Source organism: Arabidopsis lyrata (assembly GCF_000004255.2).
Source record: "Arabidopsis lyrata subsp. lyrata unplaced genomic scaffold ARALYscaffold_3, whole genome shotgun sequence".
In the NCBI taxonomy this organism is placed as follows: domain Eukaryota; kingdom Viridiplantae; phylum Streptophyta; class Magnoliopsida; order Brassicales; family Brassicaceae; genus Arabidopsis; species Arabidopsis lyrata.
The window spans coordinates 9,416,446-9,443,803 of NW_003302553.1; the positions used below are offsets into that span (position 1 = coordinate 9,416,446).

Below are 27,358 nucleotides of genomic sequence, written 5' to 3' on the forward strand. Positions count from 1 at the left end.
TGGGAGAGAACAACTCTTTTTTGACGTTTCGGTTGTCTTTTGTTTGACGTCTTCTTGGTTAGGTTTAGTTAAGAATTCTTTTTTGTCGGCATGTTTATTAAGAATTAAAATGTGAATTCTCTTAATTATAAGCAAACATTTTAGCATAAAATGTAGTACTATTTGTTAGTTAAAAGTAAATATATAGTGAGAATGTTGTAAGACGTACTCTCGCTCTTTCCTCGGTTTAACTCCGCTTGCACAACTTTATTGCTATCGAGTCATGTGGATTATGAATTTCGGTTTGAGAAACTCCTCTGGACTATCATATCCGATTCTAACAGAAAAAACACTTTGACATTACTAGAGACTGTTAATTACCTCCATGAGATAGTCTAAATCATAAGACAAAAATGATCAAATTTCTGCAGATAAAAATGATCACAAAAAAAAAAGAACTTAGCTAGAGGAGACTTTTGCTCTTGAAAAGAAAAAGGTAATTGTGTTTGTTTCCGGGGTAAAGTAAAGTACAAATAAATAGAAAACAAAAAGATACGTAGAATCGATATTTGTCTAAACAAATGAAGCCAAACAAACCATCTTGGCACAAAGACAGGCGTATCCAAATATGTTGGAAAAAGTTAAAACCCTCGATTTATTCAATCTTTTTAACCATTCATATAATGCTTACAACTTTGATTTTTTCTAGATTTCTAAAAGCTAACAATCTAATTGTTAACGGGAAAATTCCAAAAAAAAACTCCAACTATTTAATATTTGCCAGAAAAAATCCCGAATAATTTACCGCAGACAAAAAAAACACGAACTATTTTGTTTTTCCAATTTCCTCTCATCTCCGTTACGGGCGTTAACGCCGTTGTTGACGCCGTTACTATTTTTTGGGAAAATTCTTGAAAAAAAACCCAAGTTATTTAAGTTTGCCAGAAAACTACCCGAATTATTTGTTCGTTGCCAGAAAAATACATAGATCAACATTTTCCTTTTCTTTTATTTTTGTCTTCCATCAACAATGTAAGATGGTGAGAGCTAATAACTTTTATGTGTTATCTTGAACCTCATAAAATTTTTCATTTTTCACTATTACTTAGGACAATTAAATTTAAGAACAAAAATATACAAATAGATTAGTCGATTTTCAAATTTTTAAATTAGATTTGTTTTTGGATCTATTCAGACTTTACAAATTTTGGGACATCATTAACAATGGAACACTAAATTTCATAAGAGCCCCAAAAATCTTGGTAGATCTTCAAAAATTCTCTACATAAATCGCAAAAAAAAATACTCCAATCAAGCAAAATCCACCAAAATTGAAGGTAAATTTAGCTTAATCAAACCAACTCAACGCTAAAAAAAAAGACTAATCTAATTGTGTTTTTTTTGTTCTAGTTAAAAAATTAGGGAATCAACTAATGTAATTGAGAGATTTGTTCTAATTGGGAAATTGAAAAATCGATTAATATAATTGTAGTGAGAATTTGTATGAGGTTCAAGAGAACACATAAAGTTATGAGGTCTAACCACCTTACATTGTTAATGAAATAAAAGAAAAAGAGAAAAATCTTGATCTGTGTATTTTTCTGGCAACAAAAAAATAATTCAGGTATTTTGCTGGCAAAATTAAATAACTTAGGTATTTTTAAGGAATTTTTCTAAAAATAGTAACAGCGTCAACGGCGGCGTTAACGGCCGTAACGGAGACGAGAGGAAATTGGAAGAAAAAAATAGTTTGTATTTTTTTTGTCAGGGATAAATTAGTTGGAGTTTTTTTTTTGGATACTTCCAATTCTTCTAATTAGTCATATAAAAGTAAAAATACTTCCGATATTTTAAAAAATAATCTTTCGGACACAATGACATCAAACAAAACAACTCTATGATGGTATTAGTTAAAGAAGTCAACAAGTGAATGAAAAAGTTCAACCCCACTCTCTTGTCTTCTAATTAAAAATTAAATACCAAATTAATAGTAAATAATTAGCATAGATAAGAAGGAAGATTACGTAGGAGAGCATTAATCTTTGTAAATTTGGGTTGCCCTATAAGACTGGTCACACACCACAGCTCACAAGCTTGTCTTGTCGTTTAGACTTTAACCCAACACTCTCTTCTTCTTCTTCCTTCTCCTCTCTCAATTCTAGAGACAGAAAAAAAAAGTCTTGAATTTGTCTTATTTATGCGATAAGAACCACAATTTCCTCTATCAAAATCTCTTTCTCTGACACTAAAAATTCTGTTTTTTCGAATTACCCATTTGGAAAGTTCAATCTTTTATCCCAAAGATTCGATCTTTTTTCTTGGGAATTTGATAGAAAGAAGAAAAGAGAAGATTTTTGAAGAACGATCGAAGAAAAATGCAGGATCCAGCAGCTTATTACCAGACGATGATGGCGAAACAACAACCACAATTTGCAGAGCAAGAACAGCTAAAGTGTCCTCGTTGTGACTCACCCAACACTAAATTCTGTTACTACAACAACTACAATCTCTCACAGCCTCGTCACTTTTGCAAAAGCTGCCGTCGTTACTGGACTAAAGGCGGCGCTCTCCGTAACGTCCCCGTCGGTGGTGGTTCTCGCAAGAACGCAACCAAACGATCCACTTCTTCTTCTTCTTCATCTTCTCCTTCTTCCAACAGTAGCCAAAACAAGAAGACGAAAAACCCGGATCCGGATCCTGATCCACGTAATTCACAAAACCCGGATATAGATCCGACCCGGATGCTTTACGGGTTTCCGATCGGTGACCATGACGTGAAAGGTATGGAGATTGGTGGAAGCTTTAGCTCGTTGTTGGCGTCTAATATGCAGCTTGGTCTTGGAGGAGGGATCATGCTTGACGGGTCGGGTTGGGATCATCCGGGTATGGGTTTGGGTTTGAGGAGGACCGAACCGGGTACTAATAATAATAACCCGTGGACCGATCTCGCTATGAATAGAGTGGAGAAAAACTGAAGAAGCAAAGAAGAGAGGGGTATTTTGGTAAATTATGCAAACTGATTTTGGGTGATCACGTAGACAATGAACAGTTCCGATCAGGTTATGTCATTTTGGTAATATTATTATTCCTCCTACTCTTTTTTCTTTTTTTTTTAATATAAAATATCTATTTATAAAATCGGGTCTGTTTTAATTTTAATTTTGTGTAATATAAAATGATTCTCACTTTATTTTGTGCACTCTGATTTGATGAAATGATCTCTTTCCTTTAAAAGTATTTTTAGAATGTTAGTAGAATACTAGAAAAAGACTAGTAAAGTATTTTTAATTAGACTGTTTTGTATTTACTTAATTTCCACATCCACAAAAATCATGACGTGGCAAAATGGAATTTTTGGCCATATTAGTATTATTTAAAGTCGAACCGTGAGGTATTTCGCCGACGATAGGAAGTTTGAAAACTATATTAATATGGAAACCTTTTTAAATATTGCGCAGAGCAGGTTCGTATAATCGTATATTAGGATAAATTATTTGTGCATGAACCGACATAGATCAACAACATTCTTAAGGCATGTGACATTCGTATTTTTTGATTATAGAATTACTCTAAACCCTAGGTTCTAGAACCATGATTTTGACTCCCTACTAGTAGTCGTCCGTTTTTCTTTAGGTTTAAATGTTCGATGGCGTTTATGTCATAATTTGATATAGTGATGAAAAGGTTTAATTGTCAATTATTTAGACAAACAAGACAAAAGTATAAGTCGTTAAGAAAACAACAAAATTATATTACATATAAGATCAAACTAGTTTCATCATATATACTACTATTTAATACTTTGTTTTGGATCCATTTTTCTATTTGTATCGTTCTAGATTTATTGGATGTATGTTTTATTCTTAAGAACTTATATACGTGTATATATTTTGTATTCTTTAGTCTTTTAGACTTTATTCTTAAGAACTTTATATACGTGTAAGTTATTGTTATTCCCTAACTAATAGCGATTAGTTGAAGTTTACGCACGAGTACTCTTCATCTGAGAAAACATCACACCAACATTCTATGTTTATATATGTAAACTAGTTATTTTTTCTCATATCGGTTGATTATGTTGTGACATCTTGTTGGTTATATGTTTGATCTATATAGACATGATCTTATTTATTACTATAAACTAAGTTTGTTAACCTCAACATATATACCATAAAGCTTTTGGGTTGTAGTGGTTCGATAATATTGTTTTAGAAATGGAAAGATAGATATACGAGAGATCCAATGTGGTAACATAATTTAGATCTTCCAATTTGAGATACTTGTTTTGCACCGGGGAGACAAAGAACAACAAGTTGCATCCATTTTTTGTTCTGTAATTATTTTCATTTTCTTTGCCTTTCTTTTTTTTGGACGTAAAATTTGGTTCACAATTTTGGATTTTCTTAAATTGTGAGTGGAATGCACCAAAGGCGTGATTTGCATGCAATGTCCAATCAAACTCTAAGAGATCAAAATGCACCAAGGCATGTTTTGCGGACCATGTCAAATCAAACTCTAAGGTTTAAAATATTTAGGCCCTGATTAATCAAAGCTTCACATCCGACTAATAATATTATATACTTAATTGATCAAATAGAAAGTTGTTAATTATTTTAAATAAATAGATAGAAAAGTATATGTCAAATGAGAAAAGTCCAATTCTATTTTTACTTAATGTATTTGGATAGAGAATTTCAAATATTAGTCTAGTGCATACATGTAATAATGGATATAGATGACTCTACCCATACTATGAAAATCAAGTTTTGAATATAAATTATTTTCATGTAAACAAATTAATTAAAAAAAAAAAAGTCAAAATGAAAAAGTGGCTGGCAAATTAAATGGTGGTCCATGTGGCTAGAGATACTAGATAGCGCTAAGATACCGAATTTTAATAATGGTCCACTTCTTAGAGACTAATTAGAGGAAATAAATTGAAATGAAGAATCAATATTGGTTTAAAGTTGAATTGACAGTGTTTAACTAATTGTGTTAAGCAATCATCTCTGAAATTCCCTCTTGTGATGGCCTCACTGTTTTCATAACTTTGATGACTTTTTTTGGTAATGGTCCACTCTTCTTACTTATTACATATAACCAATTTCCACATGTCTTGTGGGGGCTGTTTTGCTCATTTCATGTTTTGCCTATTCTCCAACTTTTTTTTTTGATTGGTATTAACAAATTAATCAGAAAATTACCAAGATAAATTAGTTTTGATTAATCCATATGTGAAGCCTCGACAAATAAAAACACATTTTTTTTATGAAAAGTTGATATCTTTAAACTGTTCTTTGTTGACCTCGATCCGTGATTGATAAATTACTACAACTGAAACGACTACTATTCATCTCACTGTTGTACATGTGACATCTCAATCAAATCCAGATTTTTTCTTCTTATTATTATTATTATTATTATGATCTCTTTGATTTTATAAACTTATACCATATCTATCGGTGGATTCACGATATCCAGATTGGGACCTCTAAAAAGATCCTTGACAAAACAGAACTTTTATTTTAGTTTTCTGGTTTATAACATTTTAATGACGACAACAAAAAATAATGTGAAATTTCTACAAAGAGGAGCATGAAGATGGTCTATACAAAAAAAAGCTTAAGCGATCTAAATGTTTCAAGAACTGAGATAATGAAAAGAGAAGAGATTACATGGAGATGAGACGGGCCTTGTACATTACGATGTATGCCATATGCCAATCACCTCCTCCAGAGAGTTTAGTGATATCCTCTTCCCGTTGAAGGCTCGTGTTAGCATCGTCGTATTGAACCCACTTACCTGTAAAACATGAGTTCCCAAGTTTTATATGAGACAAATGTGTGGGGTTTTAGAGTTACAATAAGTCATTTGGTTGGGTTTTTAATGGAACTGACCACTCTCTTGCTTGACCCATGAAACATAATGCCCAGAGTCTGCGCTTCTGCCTTTGTGGGTCAAAACTGAGACCAGGTCATAAATTCCGGTCATGTGAGACGAAGCACCTGTTGCAAAGGTCAAGAGTAAGAATATAGCAACCAGATACTTAGATTGATTGGGAAAAGGAATCCATGGCAAAAATCATCAGAGAATCTGTTAGCTAATGGCGACAAATATCCAGGTTCTCAAGCTAACTACTATTGATTATGGCTTTATTTGCAAGTAGCCATCTCTCTACTATTTTTAAAATTTGTTATTTATTTCAAATATTCACATAGGGAAAACTTTGCACATTACATATAACCAAATTTTGAATCCAACAATTAGACCAATTACAGTGCATTCCAAGCTATAGACAAGAAAGATGTTGAGAACTGGTTCTTAGAAAATATACCTCCAGGTTGGTCACCGGAGGATAACTCACCACTTCCGTTTGATGATCCCTGGAGAGATATATAGCGCACATATCTTAGAAAAATTGTAATGAGGGGTGTTAGTTAGCAGATATATTACGTACCTCAGCATCAGTCATTTTCACATCATCGCCCTTTGAGCTGCTCTTTGCACTGGCTTGCAGACCAAGCTTTTGACCTTCAATATCTCTCAGTTTCTGAAAGAAACAGCTGTTAGTTGTTTTGGCCAACCACCTCGGCACCTCAGATAATAAGACTACACAAATAGATGGCTTTGTATACCTGCCGAGGAGCTTTCAGTTTCTTTCGAAGATCCTCAGAACAAAGGTCATATACATCCAACTCCAACGGATAATCCACTTTCTTCAAAGATCAACAAAGTAGAGACTATCATAACAATGTTATACATCCAAGTTCTCTTTATAATACAAAACAGAAAGCTACCATACCCGGAGAATTTTTGCTTTCTGATTACTCTCCCGTTTCCAGAAAAATCTCACAAACTGAACAGTCAGGTACCTTCAAGATAAGCAAGAAAAAATTAAGAAACTTCTTGCCAGAGGAAAGAAGGTTTTAAAAAGTATCATTGAGTAATAAACATGTTGGTTGGAAAGCTTGTAACAAGAGGATTGTAGGGAGTCAAGAAGTGTAGTACAGGGCACAAATATTAAGCAGAGACTAATCACCTTGGCAACGAATCTATAAGAGACTCCTTAATGTAAACCGCTGTACGACCCAGAGCAGGAGATGTTTTTTCAAGTTCTCCTTTCAGTCCCTACAGCAAGCCATAAGAATTGTAACTCTTTATATGAATTATCTGAGATATAGCGCCACAATGAACATCTAACAAAGTTGGCCAAGAGTTTCTATGCACACTATTCAAAGACAAATATCAAACATTTACATACAGTTACAAGGTTGTATGATAAAATAAAAACCAAGAATCCGAGTCCAAGATGATGCACCATAAGTTTGGGACTTATTTTTCTCAAGGAGAAAAAATATATGTCTGAGTAAGAACTTAAGAGGATCTTCCACATGATCATGATATATCTCATAAAAAAACTAAACAAAATCTTCAGTGGATTGATAAAATTACTCACATGTTTTAATCCTTCATGCAAGTGGTTCACCTCATGTGATATGTGACATTTCAGAGAAAAGACAGATTCTGTCTCCGAGCTTTCTTCACTACTTTCTTGGCAATGCAACCTACAGCAACATAAATAGATTGGAGATACAAAATCAAAAAGGAAAGATCTAAAAAAAATTAGCATACAAGAGAGCATTAGAATGAAATTTGTGTTGTGACCTGCTACGAAGGTTGAGACCAAAAAGAGCCTTCACAGCATCAGGATCTTCGGTAGGCGATGGCGGTTTTAGGGACTGGGAAAGAGTGTACAACATTTGTGTCCAACATTCTTCAGCATCCTGTTACACGTTTACAAGGTTTCTGGATTCAAAAACTGGAAGGCTAAAGCCATAATGCAACCAAGTTGGCAAAAGCAGCAAACCTGTTGCATGTGATTTCCGTTATGCAACTGAGCAAACTGAGGATATTTTTTTTGTAACACCTGCATCAAGACCAAAAGTTGGTACGAGAGAAAACTTCAAACTCCCAAATCTTATGATAAGAAATTTGGAAACTAACGATGAGAACAAACAAGAATAATTATAAGAAGCACAAATATTATTAAGCATTAGGTGAACAAAAACTAACCATCCAGAATGGCATAGGCGCAACAGCCTTGACACTTTTATCAAGCTCACTAAATAACTCACGTGTTGCAACTGTGAGCATGTGAGAAGTCTGATCAACATCCTTGGTTCGAGCAGATTGGTAACTGTGTGAAAAGATCAAGAATCAGATTTTGGTTACACGAGATAGCGAAAATGAATAATCTATGAGTTTTTTCGTTAAAACAGAAAAGATTAAGAGATAGACTCACTTGGATAATTCAGATTTCAACTCTGGGACAGATTTTAAACACTGCATCGTTGAGTTCATGTAGCAGGTGTTTCCAAGATTGACTAGGCCAGCACTGTAACCCTGAAACCAATTTGTAATATTCGTTAATACATATGAAACCAAAATTTCTAAAAGCTTAAAACAGGCCACCAGTTTTCACAATTGCTAGAAGAAAACTATGCTTTTCTTTTTCCCTTGGACTCTCATTAAGGTGCCCTGATTCGGGTCCAAGCACCATACAACTTATCACCAACTACCAAACCAAATGAAACATACAAACGCTCTTAAATTCAGAGGAAAAAGTCACCAGATTAGCGGCTTGTTCCTCCTCAGGAAGATCCTCCATAAAAACAGGACCATTCTCTGGAGCCTTGAGTATTTCATCTGCAGTTCCCATCATCATCAATTTTTGACCCTAGAGTGAAGAAATAAAGAAAAGTTAATAAAACCGTAATCACTACAGGGGAAACATTGCCAACGAATCCAAAAGAATTTACATTTTTGAGTCCCAACGTAGACCAATCTGCATCATCCTGCGACAATTAAAAGAAACATGTCGTAAATCATCATCAACAAGAAACAAATTAGTAGTAATAAAAAGACAACGCAGCAGGCAAGTGAATCCAATAACCTTCAAAAGTCCACCTTTGACCATTATCTTTTGCCGCTCAGGCGGTACTCCACTTAAATCATACAACTGAGCCTTGAAAACATAAGGAGGCTGGAGAGTATCGACCTCGATACTCTCAAACACCTTCTTTTGCCACTTCACGCTCACTGTAGATAATCAAAACACAATTCACACCAAAGTTACATTCCCATTCAAGCTCATAATAAATCATATCAGAAACGCAACAAGAACAATACATGGAAGAAATTTCACCTGTTAACATTGTTCGATGACGAAGAGAAACGAGATTGATTGATTTCTTGAAGACAAGGCAAACGAAATAAATAAAAACTTGCCCTCTTCTTCTGAATTCGTCTCTAATAAATACGCCAATACCCGAACCGGGTGGGCCGGGCCGGGTTTAGTCGGGTCGGGTTTTTATCACCCTCTTGCTACAGAAAAGACATCAGACCTAAAACCTAATACGACGGCGTTTTACTAACATAAACAATAAATTAAAATTAAAAAGAAAAAAAAAGAAGAGGAAGAAGAAGAAGAAGAACAGAAGCGCTCTTTGGGCCCCTCTCTCTCTCTCTCTCTCTCTCTCTCTCTCTCTCTCTCTTCTAATCATCGTCTTTCTTCGCTCTTCTCTGCTCGCGCGTCTCAATCAGTTCAATCTCTACAATACACATATGCCTCAATACATGGTTGTTACGAAATTGCAGTGACGTCGGCGCAATTGTGACCGGAATTATGTACAAAGGATCGTCGAAACGTGGCGGTAGAGGGGGAAACGGTGGTGGTAGCGGTGGACCGTCCCGTAACCGTAATTCATTCCCTCCTCCTACAAACCGACATCCTTCTCCCGTCGGGAGGATGTCTTCTGGTGGTGGTGGTGGTTCAGCCGCCGCTCCACGCCAGCGGAGTAATTCTACTAACGGTAAGGCGACTGCGGCGACTACGGTGTCGTCACGGACGGTTGAGGAAACGTTTAATCTTGTTCCGAGGGAGAGTTCTTCGGCTTTTGGAATGATTATAAAGTTAGCTCCTGATTTGGTGGAGGAGATCAAGCGTGTGGAGGCACAAGGTGGAGCTGCGAAGATCAAGTTCGATGCGTATCCTAACAATAGCACTGGGAATGTGAGTTTCTACTGAATTTTGAAATTCAGAAGTAGAGGATTTGTGTAGATTGAGTTGAATTGTTGACAAAGATTTCCATTGCTGCTTAGTATCATATTAGTTCCTTGGTCTATTCTGGGTAGACATTGACTTGCCTTATTGGTTGAGCATATATTGTATAGTATGTTGGTTTACTCCTTGAATTGCTGCTTCTATGGTTTTGTTGTTACTATGCCTCTCCTTCAGGTGTCCTTTTGGGTTTTTATTTAATTCGTTTGAATTTTTGACATGGTGAATCTGTTTTTGATCTTGATATAAACAGATAATTAATGTTGGTGGAAAGGAGTTCAGATTTAATTGGTCTAGGGAGCGTGGTGATTTATGTGATATATATGAAGAACATCAAAGTGGTGAAGATGGAAATGGTTTGCTGATTGAGGCTGGATGTGCTTGGCGAAAATTGAACGTCCAGCGAACTCTAGATGAGTCAACCACAAGCCATATGAAGATGCGCTCAGTTGAAGCTGAACAGAGAACCAAATCACGCAAGTACAAGTTCTAACCAAACATTTTGGTCGCATCTCAATTTCTATAACTTTTATTTGCATAGTCTTTAGCTGCAAAGGTGACTGCTCTCTTAGTTTTTCTGGTTTTGTAGTCTTCTATAGGTAGGGTAGTCTTTTTATGAGTCTTGGCACAATAGCATATAACCTTTGGTGGAGCTGTGAACATAGTATCGGTATACGCATTGTTCATCTTATTGCAGCTACGCTGCTGTGGATGTCAGTCTCTACTTACATTTGGAGTTAGTTATGGCTTAAATGGGTTTCTCTTTTAGCTTACTCATATATTTTTCAACTTGGGTATATTGAGTTGTATTGTGAAACTCAGACTCACAGAAAATTTCTCACTATGCGTAACAAATTGCATAGTTTTGTGTCCATAACTTTAGTCTCATCAAAGTGGTTGTGCCTGAAATACCCTTATTCTTTTGCTTATGTCAGGGCAATTGTTTTAGATCCTGGGAATCCATCATTAACGAAGCAGTTAGCTCATGCTGAAGGTAACATTTCTCCTTTTCTTTTCAACACGGTGGTTTAAGGACATGAGTGTAGATAGCCATTCTTGTTTGAAACTGAAACCCATGCTCTTAATTTTACTGCGTGGTCTGGTTTCTTCTCTTTTGGGTTCAAAACCTTTTATTGTCTAGCATGTGATCATCTTTGGGTATAACCAATAATATTGTAAAATCTACTCTGTGCTTTCAGGAAGTCCATGGAGAATGTCAAATAAACAGAAGAAGGAACCTCCACCTAAGAAGCGGAAAGTTGATCCACCTCCAGGTAGACATAAAAAAAACTTTGCAACGAGCCTGTGGTAACATATTAGGGTTTCAAATACTGTTGGATGCTATTATATTCCCTTGGTGTTTTTTTAATACTACAGTTTTTCACTTGTGGTACTGTAACAGTTCCAGTCGGAGGTCCAAAGCCTTCTTTCAGACCAGGGGCTTCTACTCCTACTGTGAAAAATAGGCTATCAGCTTCACCGGGACCCTCTCCTAGTAATCAATTTAATACCCCTCCATTTGGGATTGGGAATATTGCTAAAACTCATACAGCTAACGAGAATGTCACACCAGTCCAGACAAAGGGCAGAGAGAAGATGCTTGAAAGAGAACCATCAACCTGGAAAAATAATGCATTAAGGGACACATCTGGGCGCGAAGCAACCAATGTTAGTAAAGAAATTGACTTGCAGTCACTGCTGGTTGATATCCTAAAAGAGGCTCCAATGAGCTTGAAGGTAATACATTGATGAAACACCAGATATATGGCTATTTTTGTATCCAATATGTGTACCTCCATGATTAACGCCAATCTCTCCATTTCTCTCTAGGCTTTAGAGAAAGCTGTTGGAGATAGAATCCCTAATGCCGCAAAGAAGATTGAACCAATTTTGAAAAAAGTAAGTCTTGAAAACTTTGGTGTGTTTTTTTTCTTGGTAATATGTGATTCGGTGTGGTTTTATAAGGTGGAGTATGTATTACTATGTCCTTAATTGTTGTTGATAACCAGATCGCAAATTTCCAAGCTCCAAGGTATTTCTTAAAACCAGAAGCAGAGTTGGAAAGCTATAAAAAACATTCACCTGATAACGGAAGGTATGAGTACCTTAGAAATCGGCATATTCGCATAAATAAATGTATTTACAAAATTAAGTAGGTGCATGAGGACAAAATCTATTCTACGAAAAGAATAATGTGAAGCAACATTGCTTCTTTTAGTGCAGCATGAACTCTAATTGAACAATTTTAATATCCAATTTAGTATGGAATGAACTCGAGAAGCTATAAACTACAACATATGCATCTTCTATACTTCTAAGTATGTCTTCTTCCCCTTATTGCCGTATCTGGTCTTAGTGCATTTTTTATTTTTCAGTTCACCTGAACACCAACAATTGTTGCCGATCACTGAGTGCAGTCGCGATCAGTTACCTGTTCCAGGGGGAAATAACATGGAGAAAATTTCTTTGTGCGAGCAGAACGGAGAAGGTTCACTAGACTGTTTAGCTGTGCATCTAACAGAGCAATTGAGTACGCAGGAAAATGTTGACATTGAGCATCATTCACCTGGTCTTTTTCATGAGGAAAAACGATCCGAGAATAGTGAAGGCCAGGCTCGTAGCTCTAGTGATAGTGACAGTGATAGTGATAACAGTGACAGTGGGAGTGACAGTAAAAGTGCAGCTGGAAGTGACAGTGGGAGCAGCAGTGATAGTGAGGCTTCTTCTAACAGTAAGGACGGTTCTGATGAGGACGTGGATATCATGAGTGATGGTGACAGAGAGCCTCTACTGACAATACAGTCCGCTGAACAGGGTGCAATTGATCTCCCAGGTCATGGTTCTAGTGCAGTTGAAATCGAGGGTCATGATTCTGATGCTGTTGACATTGACGGTCATGATTCTGATGCAGTTGATATTGATGGTCATGGGTCTGATGCAGTTGATGTCGAGGGGAACAGTTCAGATGAGGGTCATGGTTCTGAAGCTGACAGAAAAAAACTCTCTGGTAATAGCTGGAAAACAGAAACAGCAACTGGTACCAGTCCCCCTGCAAATGAAGAAGTTGGCATTTCAGGGCAGGAACATTTTGCTTCTGGTCACGACAACCTACGAGAGCGCCAAAATTTTATTGGACAGTTGTTTGATGACACAGAGAATACAACAAAGGATAACTTTAAAAATGACAAACGTGACATCTCCGAGAGGCTGGCAAAAGACCAGAACCAAAAAACCCTTGATTTTGAGCACTACAGTCAGAAATCAGCACGAGAGAAAAATAGAAAATCCCAGAGCTGCAATCAGTTACCTGCCATAAGTAAAGATTCACAGCGTTCAGAGCTCAAGTATGATGCAGAACTTCGCAACGCTTCTGCGAGTCAAACGATAGATCCACTTAGAGGACTCCAGAAGTCATCTATTGAAAAGTCGAATAGACATGATCAAATGAAGCCTGTTGATAGTTCAGGTAAATCAAACAAACATTCTGATGCCTTGGGAAATGTTCGTAAACCTGACGAAGGGGACCATTTTCCGCATGAAATGCTTTCTAGTCGGTCAGGAAAGGCCTTCAGGGACAATCAAAGAGATGATGTTCATTTGAAAAATAAATTTCCAAGGAATAAAAAAGATGGTGAGTCAGCCATTCGACCTTCGTTACCTACCGAGACATCCGATAGAAAGCACGGTGAACTGGATGGAAGTGACAAGGATCCCAAGAATGTTTCAGGCTTGAGCATAGGTTCTTCTCCCTTAGATAGCCAGAGAACATATTTGGCGAAATCACCTAAGGAAAATGGATCTGTCCTCCAAAAACAAGTTTCGGAATTGGAGTTGGGTGAACTCCCTGAGCCATTGGGTGAAGATACAGCATTGAAGCCACTCGAAGATAAAACTTCGTTTAGGCAGTCAAATTTAAAACCAAGCACTTCAGAGAAATCGGGTATTGACACGGATAAACGAAGGTCTAAAAAATCTGACTCAAAAAAGTCAGCTCCTCCACATGCAGTCAATTGTATCAAAGAATTGCCCGAACACATTGTTGAAGATTCAGAAAGATCCCAAAAGTGGGCTTTGCAGTCACATGGGCAGAACCTTACTGGTACAGATACTGAAATCGGGTCACAGAATAAAAATTTAGAGGACGCAGCTTATAAATCCAGACAAAAAGATAGTAGAGCAAGAGTAGGAAACAGTGTGGAAGGTTATGGAGAAACAAACAAAAAAACGCCTGTTATAAAGCATGGCTCCAAACGAGCGTCCACATCCCGCTCATCAAGGGAGAGCAAAAGACATGCGTCTGTCTCAAATTCTATCAATGGACACAAAGATGCAACTTCAATACCAGGTGACAGTGTTGTCCGGGAGAAACGAATGACATCTTTCGGTGAAGAAGACTCTTCTTATTTGAAATACGAGAAAGCTTCTCCTGAGCTGAAGGGACCCATTAGTGATCATTTGCAGTAAGTAAAATGAAACTTCAATTTTTGGAAATCTAGTTATGTAGTATATATGTTTTGAGTAGATAACAATGTTTTTCTGTTTCAGGTATAAAGCCTACATGCAGGAATATATTGATAAATATGATAGCTACTGCTCCATTAACAAGATATTAGAGAGCCACAGGTAGCTAGATGAATTTTTTTATAACTCTCAGATCATTTGTGTTGTCCTAGATTATCAGCTTTTTTTGAACTTTATGTTTCCATTATTCGCAGAAATGACTTTCAAAAGTTGGGGCAAGACCTTGGGTTTGCAAAAGGAAGGGATGTGGAGAGATATAACAAAATTGTGGAGCAGATAAAGGAATCTTATTGCAAATATGGGGAGGTAATCTTCTATCTTTAACCACTTAATACCTATTTATCTCTTATATTTTTGTATTACCAAAATATTCAACTTTTCTAATATCTTTGAAGATAGATCTCAACTTATTTACTGAAGTTTTCCTGGCATCAGATGAATTTCTAGTGTCATATAAAAATTTGGATATGTAAAATGAAATTTGGAGACAGACCTCTCATCCAAAGAGGATGATGAATGATAAAATTGTTTACTTGTGTACGATTTGGGAAAATATGAAAGACATAAGGATCTGAATGTTATCGCATAAGGTAATAGGTTAAATTGGATTTGGGGTGGGAAACATGTCTACTTGTTACCTAGATTGATCTGATCTTTGACAAAGCAAGGGAAAAAATAAAGCATAGGAATAGGAGAGTGAGAAGAAGTAACTATATATTGAAAGGGAATCTCTCAGCTTATGTGCATTTAATTTACCGATCCGATCATGCGAGTTTTTTCTGCCATACTTGCTTTTGACTCATACTTGAGCATTTATCCCCCGTTTTGATTGCCCTTTATTATATACTTGATGATGGCTTTCTTATATGTTGTATGTCACACAATACGCAGAGGCACAAACGTTTGAAGAAAGTATTTGTTGTTCTCCACGAAGAATTGAAGGTGAGTTACAAAACTCCCGCGTATAAACCGGAGTTTGGGTTGTTTCATCTCCCTCAGCATTCGTCATGGATTGATACTAATGAATTAAGATTACCTCTTGCAGGAACTGAAACAAAGAATGAGAGACTATGCATCATCTCATGGAAAAGATTGATGGAAACTTGAACCAAAAACTCTCTGGACCTCATACGCAGAGGTGAAAAGAGGAGGTGTTTGATAGATTGAAAAATTAGCTGTGTTTTTTTTTTTTTTTTTTAATCTTGTGAAATTAGAAAGGATTCATAGGCCCAATTTTGTGTGACTTGTACTTAGGGAGGAGCTTTGATAGATTATATTGGTCTTTAAATTTGTTACATACAGTTGGTTTAGTTGGAGCAGTCGGATAAACTAATATGTACATGGGTATCAAGATCAATGTAGATTCTTCTGGCTGTCTGCTTTAATTTAACTTTGATAAAAGTAAGTCATCATGGCATTCTGGTATTCCATGTGAAGGTCTGATCGGTGATATATAACAGTAAGGATGATTGTACGTGTTACCATTTTCTGGCGGTACGCGTTACCATTTTCTGGCGGTACGCGTTTTACCGACACCGCCAGGGTACAACAAGTCCGATATATAATTTGTCTTTGTTGCATAAATCGAAATGACAGTGTTGTATTGTAGAGGCAAACAAAAAAAGTAACCTAAAGGAAAATCTAAAACGCAGCCGTTTTGTTCGTTGTTACCTTTGGCCTTCGTTTTTGGTATCAAAAAGTCGGACCAAAAAAAGAAAAAAAAGGAAGTCTCTTTTTCTCTGTTTTCTGTGTCTTTCTGCTCCCGTGTTCCGGCGTCTTCTGTATATCTGCGTTTCTTCTTCAAGGAGGAGAAAGCCCCAAAACCCTTCAATAAAAAACAGCGGTCTCTCTCTCTGCTACTGATTGATAGAAAAAAAAAAAACCGAAAGAAGAAAGCGTCGTAGAGTATTCTGTATTCCCCAAGACTAAGTGGATCTCTTATTTTCCGGTGGTCGTTGATCTTCAATAAACCTATTTCGCAACTAGTCTCACAACTCGTGGGCTTCGATTTTTTCATGTTGGGAAGAGATTGACTTTGATGGGGATGAACCTCTGTTAGAATTTGTAGATTCAATTTTGGGAGCTTTCTGGGTTTTGTTGTGCTTCGAGGGTGATGGGGAGTAGTGATGAGCGAAACTGTAAGGCGATTGATGCGTCGGTAGGAGGTTTGGTTTGGGTCCGACGTCGTAACGGGTCTTGGTGGCCGGGTCGGATTATGGCTCATCACGAGGTTCCTGACGGTACTATTGTTTCTCCTAAATCTGGTACTCCTATTAAGCTTCTAGGTCGTGACGATGCTAGCGTGTGAGTACTAACCCTCTTCCATCAATTGACTGATTGCTCTTTTTGCCTTGCTTTTTTATCATTGTCAATATGATTTTGCTTCATGAAAGATTGATCCAAATTGGACAACTTTTTGATCTCTTTAACAACATATTAAGTAGTTGTGTCTCTCCAGGGATTGGTATAATCTTGAAAAGTCCAAGAGAGTTAAGGCGTTTCGTTGTGGGGAGTATGATGCTTGTATTGAGACAGCAAGGGCTACTGCTTCGACTACTGGTAAGAAGGCTGTCAAGTATGCTCGTCGAGAAGATGCTATTGCCCATGCTCTAGAGATTGAGAGTGCACACCTTGCTAAAGATAACCCAGAGTCGTCTACTGAGAAGGCTGCTACGCTTGGCGAGGGTCCTAGAAGGTGTTATTCCAGGAAGGGCATTGAGGACTCCGGCGATGTGGCAGAGACTGAAGTTGCATTGCAATCTAGTTTGTCTTTAAAAAAAACCAACAATGGCAAAGCTTCGAAGGTGCAGCCTTCGTCAGAGAAGAGAAGAAGAACACCAAATGACTCGGAAGATGATGGGATTGAAAGAAACAAACGAATGAGAGGACTTGAGGATATTGGAATAGGTATAGGATCCAAAGGAAAAGTACAGGTCGGTGCACTGCTCGAGGATAGGCTGGAAAATGGTTGTAAAAGTGATACAAATATCAATGATATTGTGTCAAATGGGAGTCTTTCCAATGGTAGTAGCAGGGATTGCTCTCCGTCAATGAAAAGAAAAAAGTCGCATGTCGTCAATGCGAATGACTACTCTAAAAGGAAAAACCGACGACGGCCACTGACAAAAGTGTTAGAGAGTACAGCTATGGTGTCTGTCCTTGTTACTGGTGACAAACTTGTCAATTCTGATTGTTTGCCTCTTCCTGGGTTTTCTGAAAGCGATAATAACTCGGACAGCAATGAGGTTTTATCTGAGAATGTATCTGTTTCACTAAATGCTTCTGCAAATATTGTTGAAGTGATCAATGACAAGGGGAAAGAGAGTGAAGTCTCCAACATATCAGTTTTGGCAAAGAATGCCTCATCCAATGGATTATTTGATGTTCCACTAAATGGAGATGAAAAATACCCTGCAGGTATAAATGGCTAAATCTTTTTTATACAAGCTCTGGTAATTGAATGGTCTGTTTTGAAGTGTGTCTATCTTTGTTCAATGGATTATCTGAGATACATTTTCAGGGTGTCTATGTTTTTTCACACTTCTGTTACTATTAGTGGAAAAAAGATGAATGTCTCCATTTTTAGGAAGAGAGAACACAGAAAAGCACGGAAAAGTCATCAATTGGATTTGTGACATGATGGATTAAATTGCTTATTAGACTAATGTTTGGAAAAATTGCCCGGGACAGAATACTAGTGACTATTTGTTTGGGCAATGGATGCTTTTTTTTTAATTCTGTGTTCAACTCAGTGACTAGTAAATATTTGGGATGCATTCTAATTTTGACTTGTCTATGGCTAATTGTTTCTTTGTGTTTTTGGTCTTGGCGTAAGATGGTTATCTGCTATCATTTCTTTCTCTGGCTGTTAGGATCAAACATTTGATCAATTAGATCGGATTTGGTGGCTTCTTTTTTTCTGGTTTGTGATCAGCATGACTTAAAACAACGCCCATTCTTGTTCCAGGTACTTTGACGGCGCCTTTCACATCTTCTTCACCCAAGAAGGCTCTTATCTCTGGACCGACGAGAAGGTTTGGTCAGAGTAGCCATGATGATGTGGTGAAAAACGAAGGATCTCCTAGTACAAGTCCAGCAGCTACACTTTTCAATGGGATTGAGAAGAGCACTTCAAAATGGCAGCTAAAAGGGAAAAGGAATTCAAGGCAGATGAGTAAAAAACAAGAAGAAAGAAGAAATGCTTACGCCGAAGAAGCCAACAACAAATCTTTACCTCATTGGTCTGTCTCTGATCAAAAGCCACACGGTCTTTTCAGCGTTGGCACTCAAGCTATGGGAAGAAATTCTGAACTGTATGACGTGAAGATCGAGGTAAAAGCTAACTATAAACCCCGTAATGTTCCGCTGATTTCCCTTAGGAGTAAACTGAATGGTGAAGCTATTGTCGGGCATCCTTCAGCGGTTGAAGTGCTTGAAGATGGATCATGTGGCCACATTGTGAGTAGTCATATAATTGATGATGCGAAGCCAAAACCATCATCAAAAAAGAAATCCAAGAAAAAGAAACCACATATTCCTCCACAGACATCAAAGCCAAAGAAATCTTCTTCTCTAGCCATAAAGACAAGGTGTCTCTCCGCTCTAAGTGGCCAGAAGCTGACAGTAAGCAGCAAGAAAAAGGTAATGATAGAGAAGACAAAAGGACGGATTGTAGCGTGCATCCCTCTGAAAGTAGTCTTCAGTAGGATAAACGAAGCAGTGAAGGGCTCAGCGAGACAAGTTCACCGATCATTACCATCTGCAGGCAATACAGAATGAGATGAGTTTGGTCTCTGTTCTATGTCCTGCCATTTGTTTCCTACGATCATTTACCTCGGTTTAAGCATTCACCGAGATTAAATTACCCGGTTTTAGAGGGTGATGGATGGTTTTTCTGTACAATACAGAGAGATATATAGGCCTTGTGAGAAAGAACAAGAGAGAAGAATATGGAAGTGAACTTGTATATGTAAATATTAGCAATAGCAATTAGTGATTGGAGGTGTAATTTTAGAAAAAAGAAGAAAAACCTCAGATTGCATTCTAAACTTGTCAAACTCAAAAGGAGAAGACACTTTTTAGCCATATGTTTTTTGTTTGTTTCTTCTGTATTATGGTAACACATTGGTAAGTTTCACAGGATCTCTGTTTGATGAAACAATTTGTGCTTTGTAATCCAATTAAAGTTTTCTTATGGCTGATTTTTCAAATTGAAACCCTCACAAAGTTTTGCTTGGTAGGTTTGAGACTCTGTTCAAAAAGAAAGAGAGCAAAGAAAAGTCAGATCACAAGTTTTAATTGGAAAAGAGAATGAAAACAAAGATACCATTTACGAAGTAACGAGAAGAGAAGAATATGCGTTGACAAAGTCAAACTTGAACACAACCAAACATGCTTTGGTTACACGTCTTTTACCCTAACTATCATGAAGTCTAATAACTTGTAAGACTATCTTTCTTTTGTCTGCGTCTGTCTATATTAAAAGTCTCCTCATAACTCAAAACTTGGGAGATCTTTGACATGTCTCTAAAGAAACGGGCTTTAGAGAGCAAGAACAATGAAAGCCACAAGTCGAGTCATTATTATCGATGCTTGTCATTCTCGTTCATAGATTCATCAACGGAAGAGAAGAAGAAACCATTGTCGTTGAATCGTATGGATTCCAAAAAGGTCAAGGCAGAGATCGTCAAGTGGGCAAAGCGTGTTGCGGCTTATGCTCGTCAACTTAGCTCGAGAAAACAAGATTAAGACATAGGTGAAGAAAGCTTATTCGAAGATTGATTTAGCTCCCCCATTCGTTTAATCATTCCTAGTGAAAATTATCGTATTTCAAAAGATGTTGAGAAGTCATGAAACTTGTACAAGCAGATTCACTAATGATTGTTATTTTGTTCCTCTCTTCGTTTTATAATAAATGTCTAATCTTAACTCTTAAGACCACTTGCCTTGGTGGGATTTTACCTTTTTTAAAAACGTCTACATTCTTGTCTATGAATACTATTAAAGAACTCGATGAAAAAGATTAAAGAGACTTAACTCTAATGGAAAACCAAAAACTCCCTCAATCTATAAAATCTCTGTTTTCATTTATCTCTCATCTGATTAGAGATCAAATGAAGCAGCCATGGTCACAAGCAAGCTCTAGAAAGCAGACACATTCAATGTGAGGAGTGTGAGGGAACATATCCACTGGCTGAACACTCATCAGTTTGTAGCAACCTTTGATATTCTTCTCCTCCTACGTTTCCATCACCAAGTTTTGTTGATTACTTTCGCAAATTATTTATAGAGAAAAGATTCAAGAGAAGGCATAGATACTAACCACGCCATGACAGAGGTAGTCAAGATCCCTAGCGCAGGTTGCAGGATTACAGGAAACATAAATGATTCGTGGAGATTTAAGCTTTAGCAGAAACTTAATCAACTTCATGTGCATACCAGGTCGATTAGGATCTGTAAAAAAACACTTCTTACGATTGGTAGACTGGAAAGTATTTGAAGCTAGATGAAATGTAACTATGTGAAGAAGATTATCACCAGAAATAACAATATCAGGCTTAGGGAAATTGTTCCCAAAATCTTCTCCTATTTTGTTTAGATCCCCTTGGATGAATGTTGCATTCTCTATGCCGTTTATTTGGGCATTCTTGTGTGCATCTGTTATTGCTTGTGGTACTACTTCATAACCATATATGTGTTTCGCCCTTTAAGGACGAGAATCAGACTGAACAATCAGCAACGGTACAAAACTGCAATTTTATTTCTAATCTTTGATAGTACTTTAAACTCATTGTTCTACCTTCGGGCAAGTGTAAGGCCTATGGTACCAGTTCCACAGAAAAGATCGAGCACGACTTCTGAGCCATCTCCTTTAAGTCCAGCGGATTCCTCAATAAGCTTGTATAAAACTTCAGCCTACACAGTGAACACCATTTTATTTTCAACATGTTGTGATTACTGTTTGGAGTGTAAAAGGAATCATGTTACTTAGTGGTACCATATACCTGATGAGTGTTAGTCTGAAAGAAAGAGTTGGCAGAAATTTGAAATGTAAGGCCTCTTAAAACCTCTGTGATTGTATCTTTCCCGTAAAGAGTATATTCCTTTTCACCAACAGATGTATTTCCTACCGACGAATTTACATTATTCATGATGCTTACCTGTATTTTCATAAGCCAAAAAAAAAGTATCGAATTGTTAAAATACAAGACAAGAAAAATGCTCTCGATTAAGGGTTGTAGGAATGAAGCAAATCGGATTCAGTACTAACCACTTGAGGAATTGATGAAATCCTATCAACCAGGGGCTTCAACAGCTCTGGCTCATAAGACGATGTCACAAAATTGACCATAAGTTCTAGTGAACCTGTCTCCACATTCCTATGGTCAAGTTTGATCACACGAAAACATTACGAAAATTAGTGCAATGAAAGAACAATCGAATAAGATCAAGCACAGATTTAACTATCATTTTCACTTCCATCATTTCTAGGTCATCATGACAAACACACAAATCCCTGTTACTGGTCTTATACTACAAGAACAAGTTGCTTATTCTATCGACAATATGATTTAAGTACCTTTAATACCTTCCAGTTCTCAGCATCAAATGTTTAAGAAATCCAACATGTGAACGACAATTATATGGTGAAAGACTTAATGCAGGATCTCTCCAGCAATCTTGGACAGCAGCAAGAACCTATTTGGATTAAAAAAAAGGTTATTAATGATTCTGAAAGGAGAGCTCTACTATAAAAATCAAAATTTTGTATAACTGCTTTCACCATACCAAGTTTCCTGGCTCGCTCTGTAATAAGCACTTATCGACATTCAAAACCTTGTCAAAAAATCCAGGTGCGTGTAACCCCAACGCAAAGTTCTTAGGACCATCTTCCTTCTCGTGCAACATTTCAATCGGAAGCCATCTTTGTGGACCAAATGAAAACTCCATCTAATTCATAATATCAACATTTATAAGCAGCTAAGTCTCAAACCAAAGCACCAACCAATAACCACATTAGACAACAATCAATCAAACCTTATTCCGATAATTGAATTGGATATCGCAAGCAACAATAGGCTTTAACACAATCTCAAGGCCAGGATTGTTATCAGAAAACCTTCCAACATGTCTGATAAGCTCATGAACTTGTTCTTCTTTAGCTTTAAGCTGAGCTTCATAAGAGAGATTTTGAGTTTTGCAACCACCACAGTAAGATGCATACTCACATGGAGCTTCTACTAAGTCCTTATGTGGAGATATCGTCTTGATTTTTGTCACCTAAAGAGTCAATTCAGTAACAGAAACAACCAAACAACAACAAATCAAAAATAAAAATCGTAACTTTATAACTAAAAATTCGTAATTTGAATTAAAAAAGGTGAAGTTTTTATTAAACCTCAGCATAGCTGCCTTTGCGGCGAGTGATACGGCCGAGAAAACGTTCGCCGGGAAGAGCTCGGTCACACATAACGACGAAGCCAGTTCCATCAACTTTGCAGATTCCTTTGCCTTTGAATCCTAAACTCTCGCACACAAGCTCCACTGTCTGCCCTCGTTTCGGATAATACGGCGCCGTTTTCTCATTGCTTCCGTTGATGTTCTCGTCGTTGAGCTTCTTCTGGGTTTTATTACCGCCGGAGAATTCAGAAGGAGAGAGAGAAGCGAGAGAAGAGGAGCAGCAACGAAACCTTTGAAGCCATGAGCGTGTGGGAACTACGTACCTGAGTCCATGAACAGGCGTCGTGGCCAACATTGAAACCGAGCTCGAGTCGGGTGCTAATTTCAGAATTTGCGATAAGAGAAGGGCGTGAATGGATGTCGAAACGACAGCGTTTTTGCGTCAACCCCTAATCACATACTAAACCCATAACGACAGCGTTTCGCAACTGGTAATGAATGCTGATTAAAATTATTTTTGCAGTCACTTTTGAGTCGGGTGGGTAAAATTGTTCTCAGATACTTAAGATATCCGACCCGTTTACAAATTTTGGTCATAAAAAGTTTGTTGGGTCGAGTTATATTTAACTCAGCTCATACACCGGATATTTCATATTTAATAATTTAGATATTTAGAAGATTTGATTAAGATTTAGAATTATGATTCTCTTATCATCTTTGTTTGATTTGTTTTTAACTATTTTGAATCATCATATAATACATAAAGTATAAAAAACAAATAAATTTTTTTTCGGCATATTCACTGTGATTCAAAATTTTTAAAACGGACATATATTATCCAATTGACAAAAATGTGTGTTCAATGTTCTACATCGATTAAAATATTTAGACAATGATTCAGAATCATATCATAAATAAGATCAACATTAATAAAATAAATGAGTTTTTTGGCCGGACGGGTTTGGTGGGACGGGTTTTTGAATCAACAATAATAAAAAGATTAAAATATCATTAATCTGCCGCTTCAATACAGATTATATCCTTAATTTTTTTTTTAATACCACCAATATTATACATATTAAATCAGTCTCATTTAGAAAAGATTGTATAAAACCAAAAATTGTCCTGTGGTATAATGTTACTTACTAACAATTGTAAACTATAAAATATAAATATCTTAGAAAATGATACAATTTGCAAACTTTTATATATAATAAATAATCGTTAAATTTTAAAAATTACTACTTTTAGAAAACAAATCACGGGACGGATTAAGAAATTATAGGATAGAAAACTTGAAAACATAGTGTAGTGTAGGAAACACACGTAGGAGCTGAACCTTTCACAATACTGGTTTTAGGGCCAGGACTGGTAATGTACAAAGGTCATTTTCCGTACAGGTCCTGCTGCCTTATTGTCCTCTTCATGAACCTGTGTCCATTAGGTAGAACCTGCATTGCACATGTGTAGTTGAATCTGACGAGGTTTTTGTTCTTAGATAGTTTTGGATGTTTTCATCCTTCTTAATATATTTTGCTTAAGGATTGGATTATATCATGGCTACAAACAATACTTATATAAGAAAGGATGTCAATTCTTCTATGACTCTTATGTTAATTATCATTCTATGGTATAGTTTGATATCTCATCTTCTTTGGTTTCATTTTTTTGCAGCTTAATTTGCATATAACCGAAGATTTTCCATGAGGTTTAACAGAGAAAAAAAAGATAGATAAACCCTATATAACCTGCTAAATTATAAAAATGAGCAGCCTGAGACAGTGAGACACTCAAATTTTAATCATACTTCTTGCTCTTTATCTTTTGTGGATTAATAATCAATTTATCGTTGGAATAGAATAGAATCGTACTTGACTATATAGAGAACAAGTCTTGCAATGTTTCACTTCTAAAAGCTCTGTTCCCACTACAAGATTTGAACAAAAACAACTTTCATATTCCAACAATTTGGGTATGTATGCCTCTTTTACTTTTTCTATTGATATCAACTTTGGAATCAGATTTTTGTTTTTGTTTTTAAGCGGCAAACTACTGATTAGCTATGAAAATCGGAAAAAACTTTTAAATTCCCCAAGTTGATATATAATATAACTTGCTAGAAAACTGAATCTAAATAAAACAGATTTAACCAAACTGTAGAAGTAAAAAACATTGGAAAATTAAAAGAATGTGAACCCAAAACCCATATTAAGCAGTTCGTTGGTTAATTACTTAATTAGGAATAATATACGGTGAGAATTTATTAATTAAATGAAGCATATGTTTCCGAATTGTTAGTCTAAATACGTTTGTCTAAATTGTACTTAATAAAACGTCTAAGACCGTCAGTTACAGAAGAAGAGACCAACAGATATACAAATGTCCTAATTAGGGTTTAATGCTTTAATATGTTCCTTCACCGAGTTTCTCACATTTAAGCTCTCTGTTTCCAAAAGTAGATACCAAAATCAGATTAGAGTTACAGAGACATCCCTCGAATACGATCATCAGACAAGACTTAAGCTCCATTTACACGTCTCCCTGCTCACGAGAGACAAATCATGAACGAATCCGACAGCTGAACGAATTGCGTGTCTGAGAAGATCCAAATCCTAATTTTCTACCTTTTTTTTGGTAAAGTTTCCCATTCAAAGTTTCGATCTTTCTTTTCGTCTCCAATCAAATTCTTCATTCTTTGTCTCTGCTCTTCTAAAACAACAGGAGCTAGATTAGAATTTGGAACTTCTCGTACGTTTTCGCTTGCCTACGTTTCCGGACAAAACCCTATTTGGTAAATCCTCATTCTTGTCTGATTGGTTTCAGTGCTACTGAGATTTGTGAAAAATTTTATGGAAGACAATCTAATTGTGTTCCTCTTCTTGTGTCAGTAACATATTAACAGGATTGGTTCTGTTCATCAAGAACTTGAAGCTGATGGGGATGGAGGAAGGGATTAAGGATAATGCTGCATCAGCTCCCAATTCAAGATATACAAACCAATTTAAAGCTCTTTTACCGATGCGGGTGCTTCAGGTTTTCTTGTTGTTCTTTGTTTTGGTTCTTGGAATCTCAGTCATTAGTATGCACATGATCAAGTACTTAAATATTCAAACTTTGGCTCCATCCACATTGATCTCTCCCTATGATGAGAGAATTACATTAGAGAGCTTTATCAAGCCTCCATCGAGTGTTTGGCACTCCATGAATGACAGTGAGCTTCTTTGGCGTGCTTCGATGGAGCCACGGATACTTGAATATCCGTATAAAAGGGTTCCTAAAATGGCATTCATGTTTCTCACCAAAGGACCTTTGCCATTTGCTCCACTTTGGGAAAGGTTTTTCAACGGGCATGAGGGCTTTTACTCAATCTATGTTCATGCGTTGCCAGATTATAGATCAGATTTCCCAAGCTCATCTGTGTTTTATAGAAGACAGATCCCAAGTCAGGTACTTTTGTTGATCAGTGTAATGTTGCTTCTTGTGTCTTCATTTAGTTTATTTCACTTAGGAGTTTCTTTATTTGTGTGTAGCCAGTGGCTTGGGGAGAGATGAGTATGTGTGATGCTGAAAGGAGGCTTTTGGCTAATGCCTTGCTCGATATCTCTAACGAATGGTTTGTTTTGCTATCTGAAGCGTGCATTCCTATTCGCGGTTTCAACTTTGTCTACCATTATGTCTCTAGATCAAGATATAGTTTCATGGGTTCTGTTGATGAGGACGGTCCTTACGGGAGAGGCAGATACAGTTATGCAATGGGGCCAGAAGTCAGTCTAAGCGAGTGGAGAAAAGGGTCTCAGTGGTTTGAAATTAACAGAGCACTTGCTGTTGAAATTGTTGAAGACATGGTTTACTATAAAAAATTCAAAGAGTTTTGTAGACCTCCTTGTTATGTAGATGAACATTACTTCCCCACAATGCTCTCTATTGGATATTCGGATTTGCTCGCTAATCGGACATTGACATGGACAGATTGGTCAAGAGGTGGTGCTCATCCAGCTACTTTTGGCAAAACTGATATAACAGAGAGGTTCCTCAAGAAGCTTTCACGAGGTCAAGCTTGCTTCTACAATGATAAGCCATCTCAAGTGTGTTATCTTTTTGCAAGAAAGTTTTCGCCAAGCGCATTGGAGCCTTTACTCAAACTTGCACCAAAGGTTCTTGGGTTCTAACTAATCTATCTTGTGTTATTCTTGGTTCTTGGTTTTTGTTCTGAAATGTTCTTCGTATAGCATGGACACAACTGATCCTTACTGTCTCCTTCCACATTTATAATATAGATACTTCAATGGCTAAAAAAATCTTTAACTTTACATATTTCAAGTCCCGAGGAGTATCAGA

The 27,358-nt window shown here is 36.8% G+C and overlaps 7 protein-coding genes across 10 annotated transcripts; 5 read left to right on the plus strand and 2 right to left on the minus strand.

Annotated features, from left to right (window-relative positions):
* The first annotated feature begins 2,048 nt into the window (after positions 1-2,048).
* On the plus strand, positions 2,049-3,216 carry LOC9319362 (dof zinc finger protein DOF3.1). Its single transcript, XM_002883249.2, has one exon. The coding sequence runs from the start codon at positions 2,355-2,357 to the stop codon at positions 2,952-2,954; it is 600 nt and encodes a 199-aa protein (XP_002883295.1). The 5' UTR covers positions 2,049-2,354; the 3' UTR covers positions 2,955-3,216.
* A 2,245-nt stretch (positions 3,217-5,461) lies between these two features.
* Positions 5,462-9,449, minus strand: LOC9319363 (ubiquitin carboxyl-terminal hydrolase 7). Its single transcript, XM_021033721.1, has 16 exons — positions 9,185-9,449; positions 8,933-9,078; positions 8,799-8,834; positions 8,609-8,716; positions 8,282-8,382; positions 8,053-8,176; positions 7,847-7,906; positions 7,645-7,763; positions 7,436-7,544; positions 7,019-7,107; positions 6,782-6,851; positions 6,615-6,695; positions 6,437-6,529; positions 6,314-6,362; positions 5,877-5,984; positions 5,462-5,781 (listed from the first exon to the last, which is right to left on the minus strand). Exons 1-16 carry the CDS (start codon positions 9,192-9,194, stop codon positions 5,651-5,653), a joined length of 1,434 nt encoding a protein of 477 aa, XP_020889380.1. The 5' UTR covers positions 9,195-9,449; the 3' UTR covers positions 5,462-5,650.
* A 15-nt stretch (positions 9,450-9,464) lies between these two features.
* On the plus strand, positions 9,465-16,025 carry LOC9321500 (dentin sialophosphoprotein). 2 transcript variants are annotated; one of them, XM_021033725.1, is made up of 13 exons: positions 9,465-10,051; positions 10,353-10,579; positions 11,035-11,093; positions 11,299-11,373; positions 11,502-11,594; positions 11,673-11,836; positions 11,930-11,998; positions 12,109-12,194; positions 12,475-14,559; positions 14,645-14,722; positions 14,815-14,926; positions 15,512-15,562; positions 15,666-16,025. In XM_021033725.1, the coding sequence occupies exons 1-13, from the start codon at positions 9,665-9,667 to the stop codon at positions 15,714-15,716; spliced, it is 3,537 nt and encodes a 1,178-aa protein (XP_020889384.1). In that variant the 5' UTR covers positions 9,465-9,664; the 3' UTR covers positions 15,717-16,025. The 2 variants fall into 2 exon arrangements, with proteins under 2 accessions (XP_020889384.1, XP_020889383.1); XM_021033724.1 differs by having other exon boundaries at positions 11,502-11,836.
* A 205-nt stretch (positions 16,026-16,230) lies between these two features.
* LOC110230500 (uncharacterized protein At1g51745) lies at positions 16,231-19,757 on the plus strand. Of its 2 annotated transcripts, XM_021033727.1 has the most exons (4): positions 16,231-16,924; positions 17,079-18,037; positions 18,588-18,952; positions 19,041-19,183. In XM_021033727.1, the coding sequence occupies exons 1-4, from the start codon at positions 16,734-16,736 to the stop codon at positions 19,080-19,082; spliced, it is 1,557 nt and encodes a 518-aa protein (XP_020889386.1). In that variant the 5' UTR covers positions 16,231-16,733; the 3' UTR covers positions 19,083-19,183. The 2 variants fall into 2 exon arrangements, with proteins under 2 accessions (XP_020889386.1, XP_020889385.1); XM_021033726.1 differs by having other exon boundaries at positions 16,239-16,924; positions 18,588-19,757.
* A 269-nt stretch (positions 19,758-20,026) lies between these two features.
* LOC110230501 lies at positions 20,027-20,516 on the plus strand. Its single transcript, XM_021033728.1, has one exon. It carries the CDS (start codon positions 20,141-20,143, stop codon positions 20,366-20,368), a length of 228 nt encoding a protein of 75 aa, XP_020889387.1. The 5' UTR covers positions 20,027-20,140; the 3' UTR covers positions 20,369-20,516.
* On the minus strand, positions 20,477-23,463 carry LOC9319364 (uncharacterized RNA methyltransferase CT0009). Its single transcript, XM_002885388.2, has 10 exons — positions 23,019-23,463; positions 22,658-22,900; positions 22,409-22,570; positions 22,209-22,318; positions 21,891-21,999; positions 21,625-21,780; positions 21,420-21,535; positions 21,158-21,324; positions 20,943-21,073; positions 20,477-20,858 (listed from the first exon to the last, which is right to left on the minus strand). The coding sequence occupies exons 1-10, from the start codon at positions 23,373-23,375 to the stop codon at positions 20,730-20,732; spliced, it is 1,680 nt and encodes a 559-aa protein (XP_002885434.1). The 5' UTR covers positions 23,376-23,463; the 3' UTR covers positions 20,477-20,729.
* Positions 23,464-25,409: 1,946 nt separating this feature from the next.
* On the plus strand, positions 25,410-27,318 carry LOC9321501. Of its 2 annotated transcripts, XM_021033077.1 has the most exons (4): positions 25,410-25,654; positions 25,742-25,811; positions 25,909-26,467; positions 26,551-27,318. In XM_021033077.1, exons 3-4 carry the CDS (start codon positions 25,955-25,957, stop codon positions 27,187-27,189), a joined length of 1,152 nt encoding a protein of 383 aa, XP_020888736.1. In that variant the 5' UTR covers positions 25,410-25,654; positions 25,742-25,811; positions 25,909-25,954; the 3' UTR covers positions 27,190-27,318. The 2 variants fall into 2 exon arrangements, with proteins under 2 accessions (XP_020888736.1, XP_020888735.1); XM_021033076.1 differs by lacking the exon at positions 25,410-25,654 and having other exon boundaries at positions 25,663-25,811.
* The last annotated feature ends 40 nt before the right edge of the window (positions 27,319-27,358 follow it).

Coding starts and splice junctions, on each gene's coding strand:
- LOC9321501 (XM_021033077.1), top strand. CDS start 25,955: ATGGGGATGGAGGAAGGGATTAAGGATAATGCTGCATCAGCTCCCAAT. Junction 26,468..26,550: donor GAAGACAGATCCCAAGTCAG/GTACTTTTGTTG, acceptor ATTTGTGTGTAG/CCAGTGGCTTGGGGAGAGAT.
- LOC9321500 (XM_021033724.1), top strand. CDS start 9,665: ATGTACAAAGGATCGTCGAAACGTGGCGGTAGAGGGGGAAACGGTGGT. Junction 11,094..11,298: donor GCAGTTAGCTCATGCTGAAG/GTAACATTTCTC, acceptor CTGTGCTTTCAG/GAAGTCCATGGAGAATGTCA. Junction 11,837..11,929: donor AGGCTCCAATGAGCTTGAAG/GTAATACATTGA, acceptor ATTTCTCTCTAG/GCTTTAGAGAAAGCTGTTGG.
- LOC110230501 (XM_021033728.1), top strand. CDS start 20,141: ATGTCTCTAAAGAAACGGGCTTTAGAGAGCAAGAACAATGAAAGCCAC.
- LOC110230500 (XM_021033726.1), top strand. CDS start 16,734: ATGGGGAGTAGTGATGAGCGAAACTGTAAGGCGATTGATGCGTCGGTA. Junction 16,925..17,078: donor GGTCGTGACGATGCTAGCGT/GTGAGTACTAAC, acceptor GTGTCTCTCCAG/GGATTGGTATAATCTTGAAA. Junction 18,038..18,587: donor AGATGAAAAATACCCTGCAG/GTATAAATGGCT, acceptor TTCTTGTTCCAG/GTACTTTGACGGCGCCTTTC.
- LOC9319363 (XM_021033721.1), bottom strand. Junction 8,177..8,281: donor TTGAAATCTGAATTATCCAA/GTGAGTCTATCT, acceptor CTTTTCACACAG/TTACCAATCTGCTCGAACCA. Junction 6,852..7,018: donor CTTATAGATTCGTTGCCAAG/GTGATTAGTCTC, acceptor CTTATCTTGAAG/GTACCTGACTGTTCAGTTTG.
- LOC9319364 (XM_002885388.2), bottom strand. CDS start 23,375: ATGTTGGCCACGACGCCTGTTCATGGACTCAGGTACGTAGTTCCCACA. Junction 21,074..21,157: donor GCCTGATATTGTTATTTCTG/GTGATAATCTTC, acceptor GTTTTTTTACAG/ATCCTAATCGACCTGGTATG. Junction 20,859..20,942: donor ACTACCTCTGTCATGGCGTG/GTTAGTATCTAT, acceptor ATGGAAACGTAG/GAGGAGAAGAATATCAAAGG.
- LOC9319362 (XM_002883249.2), top strand. CDS start 2,355: ATGCAGGATCCAGCAGCTTATTACCAGACGATGATGGCGAAACAACAA.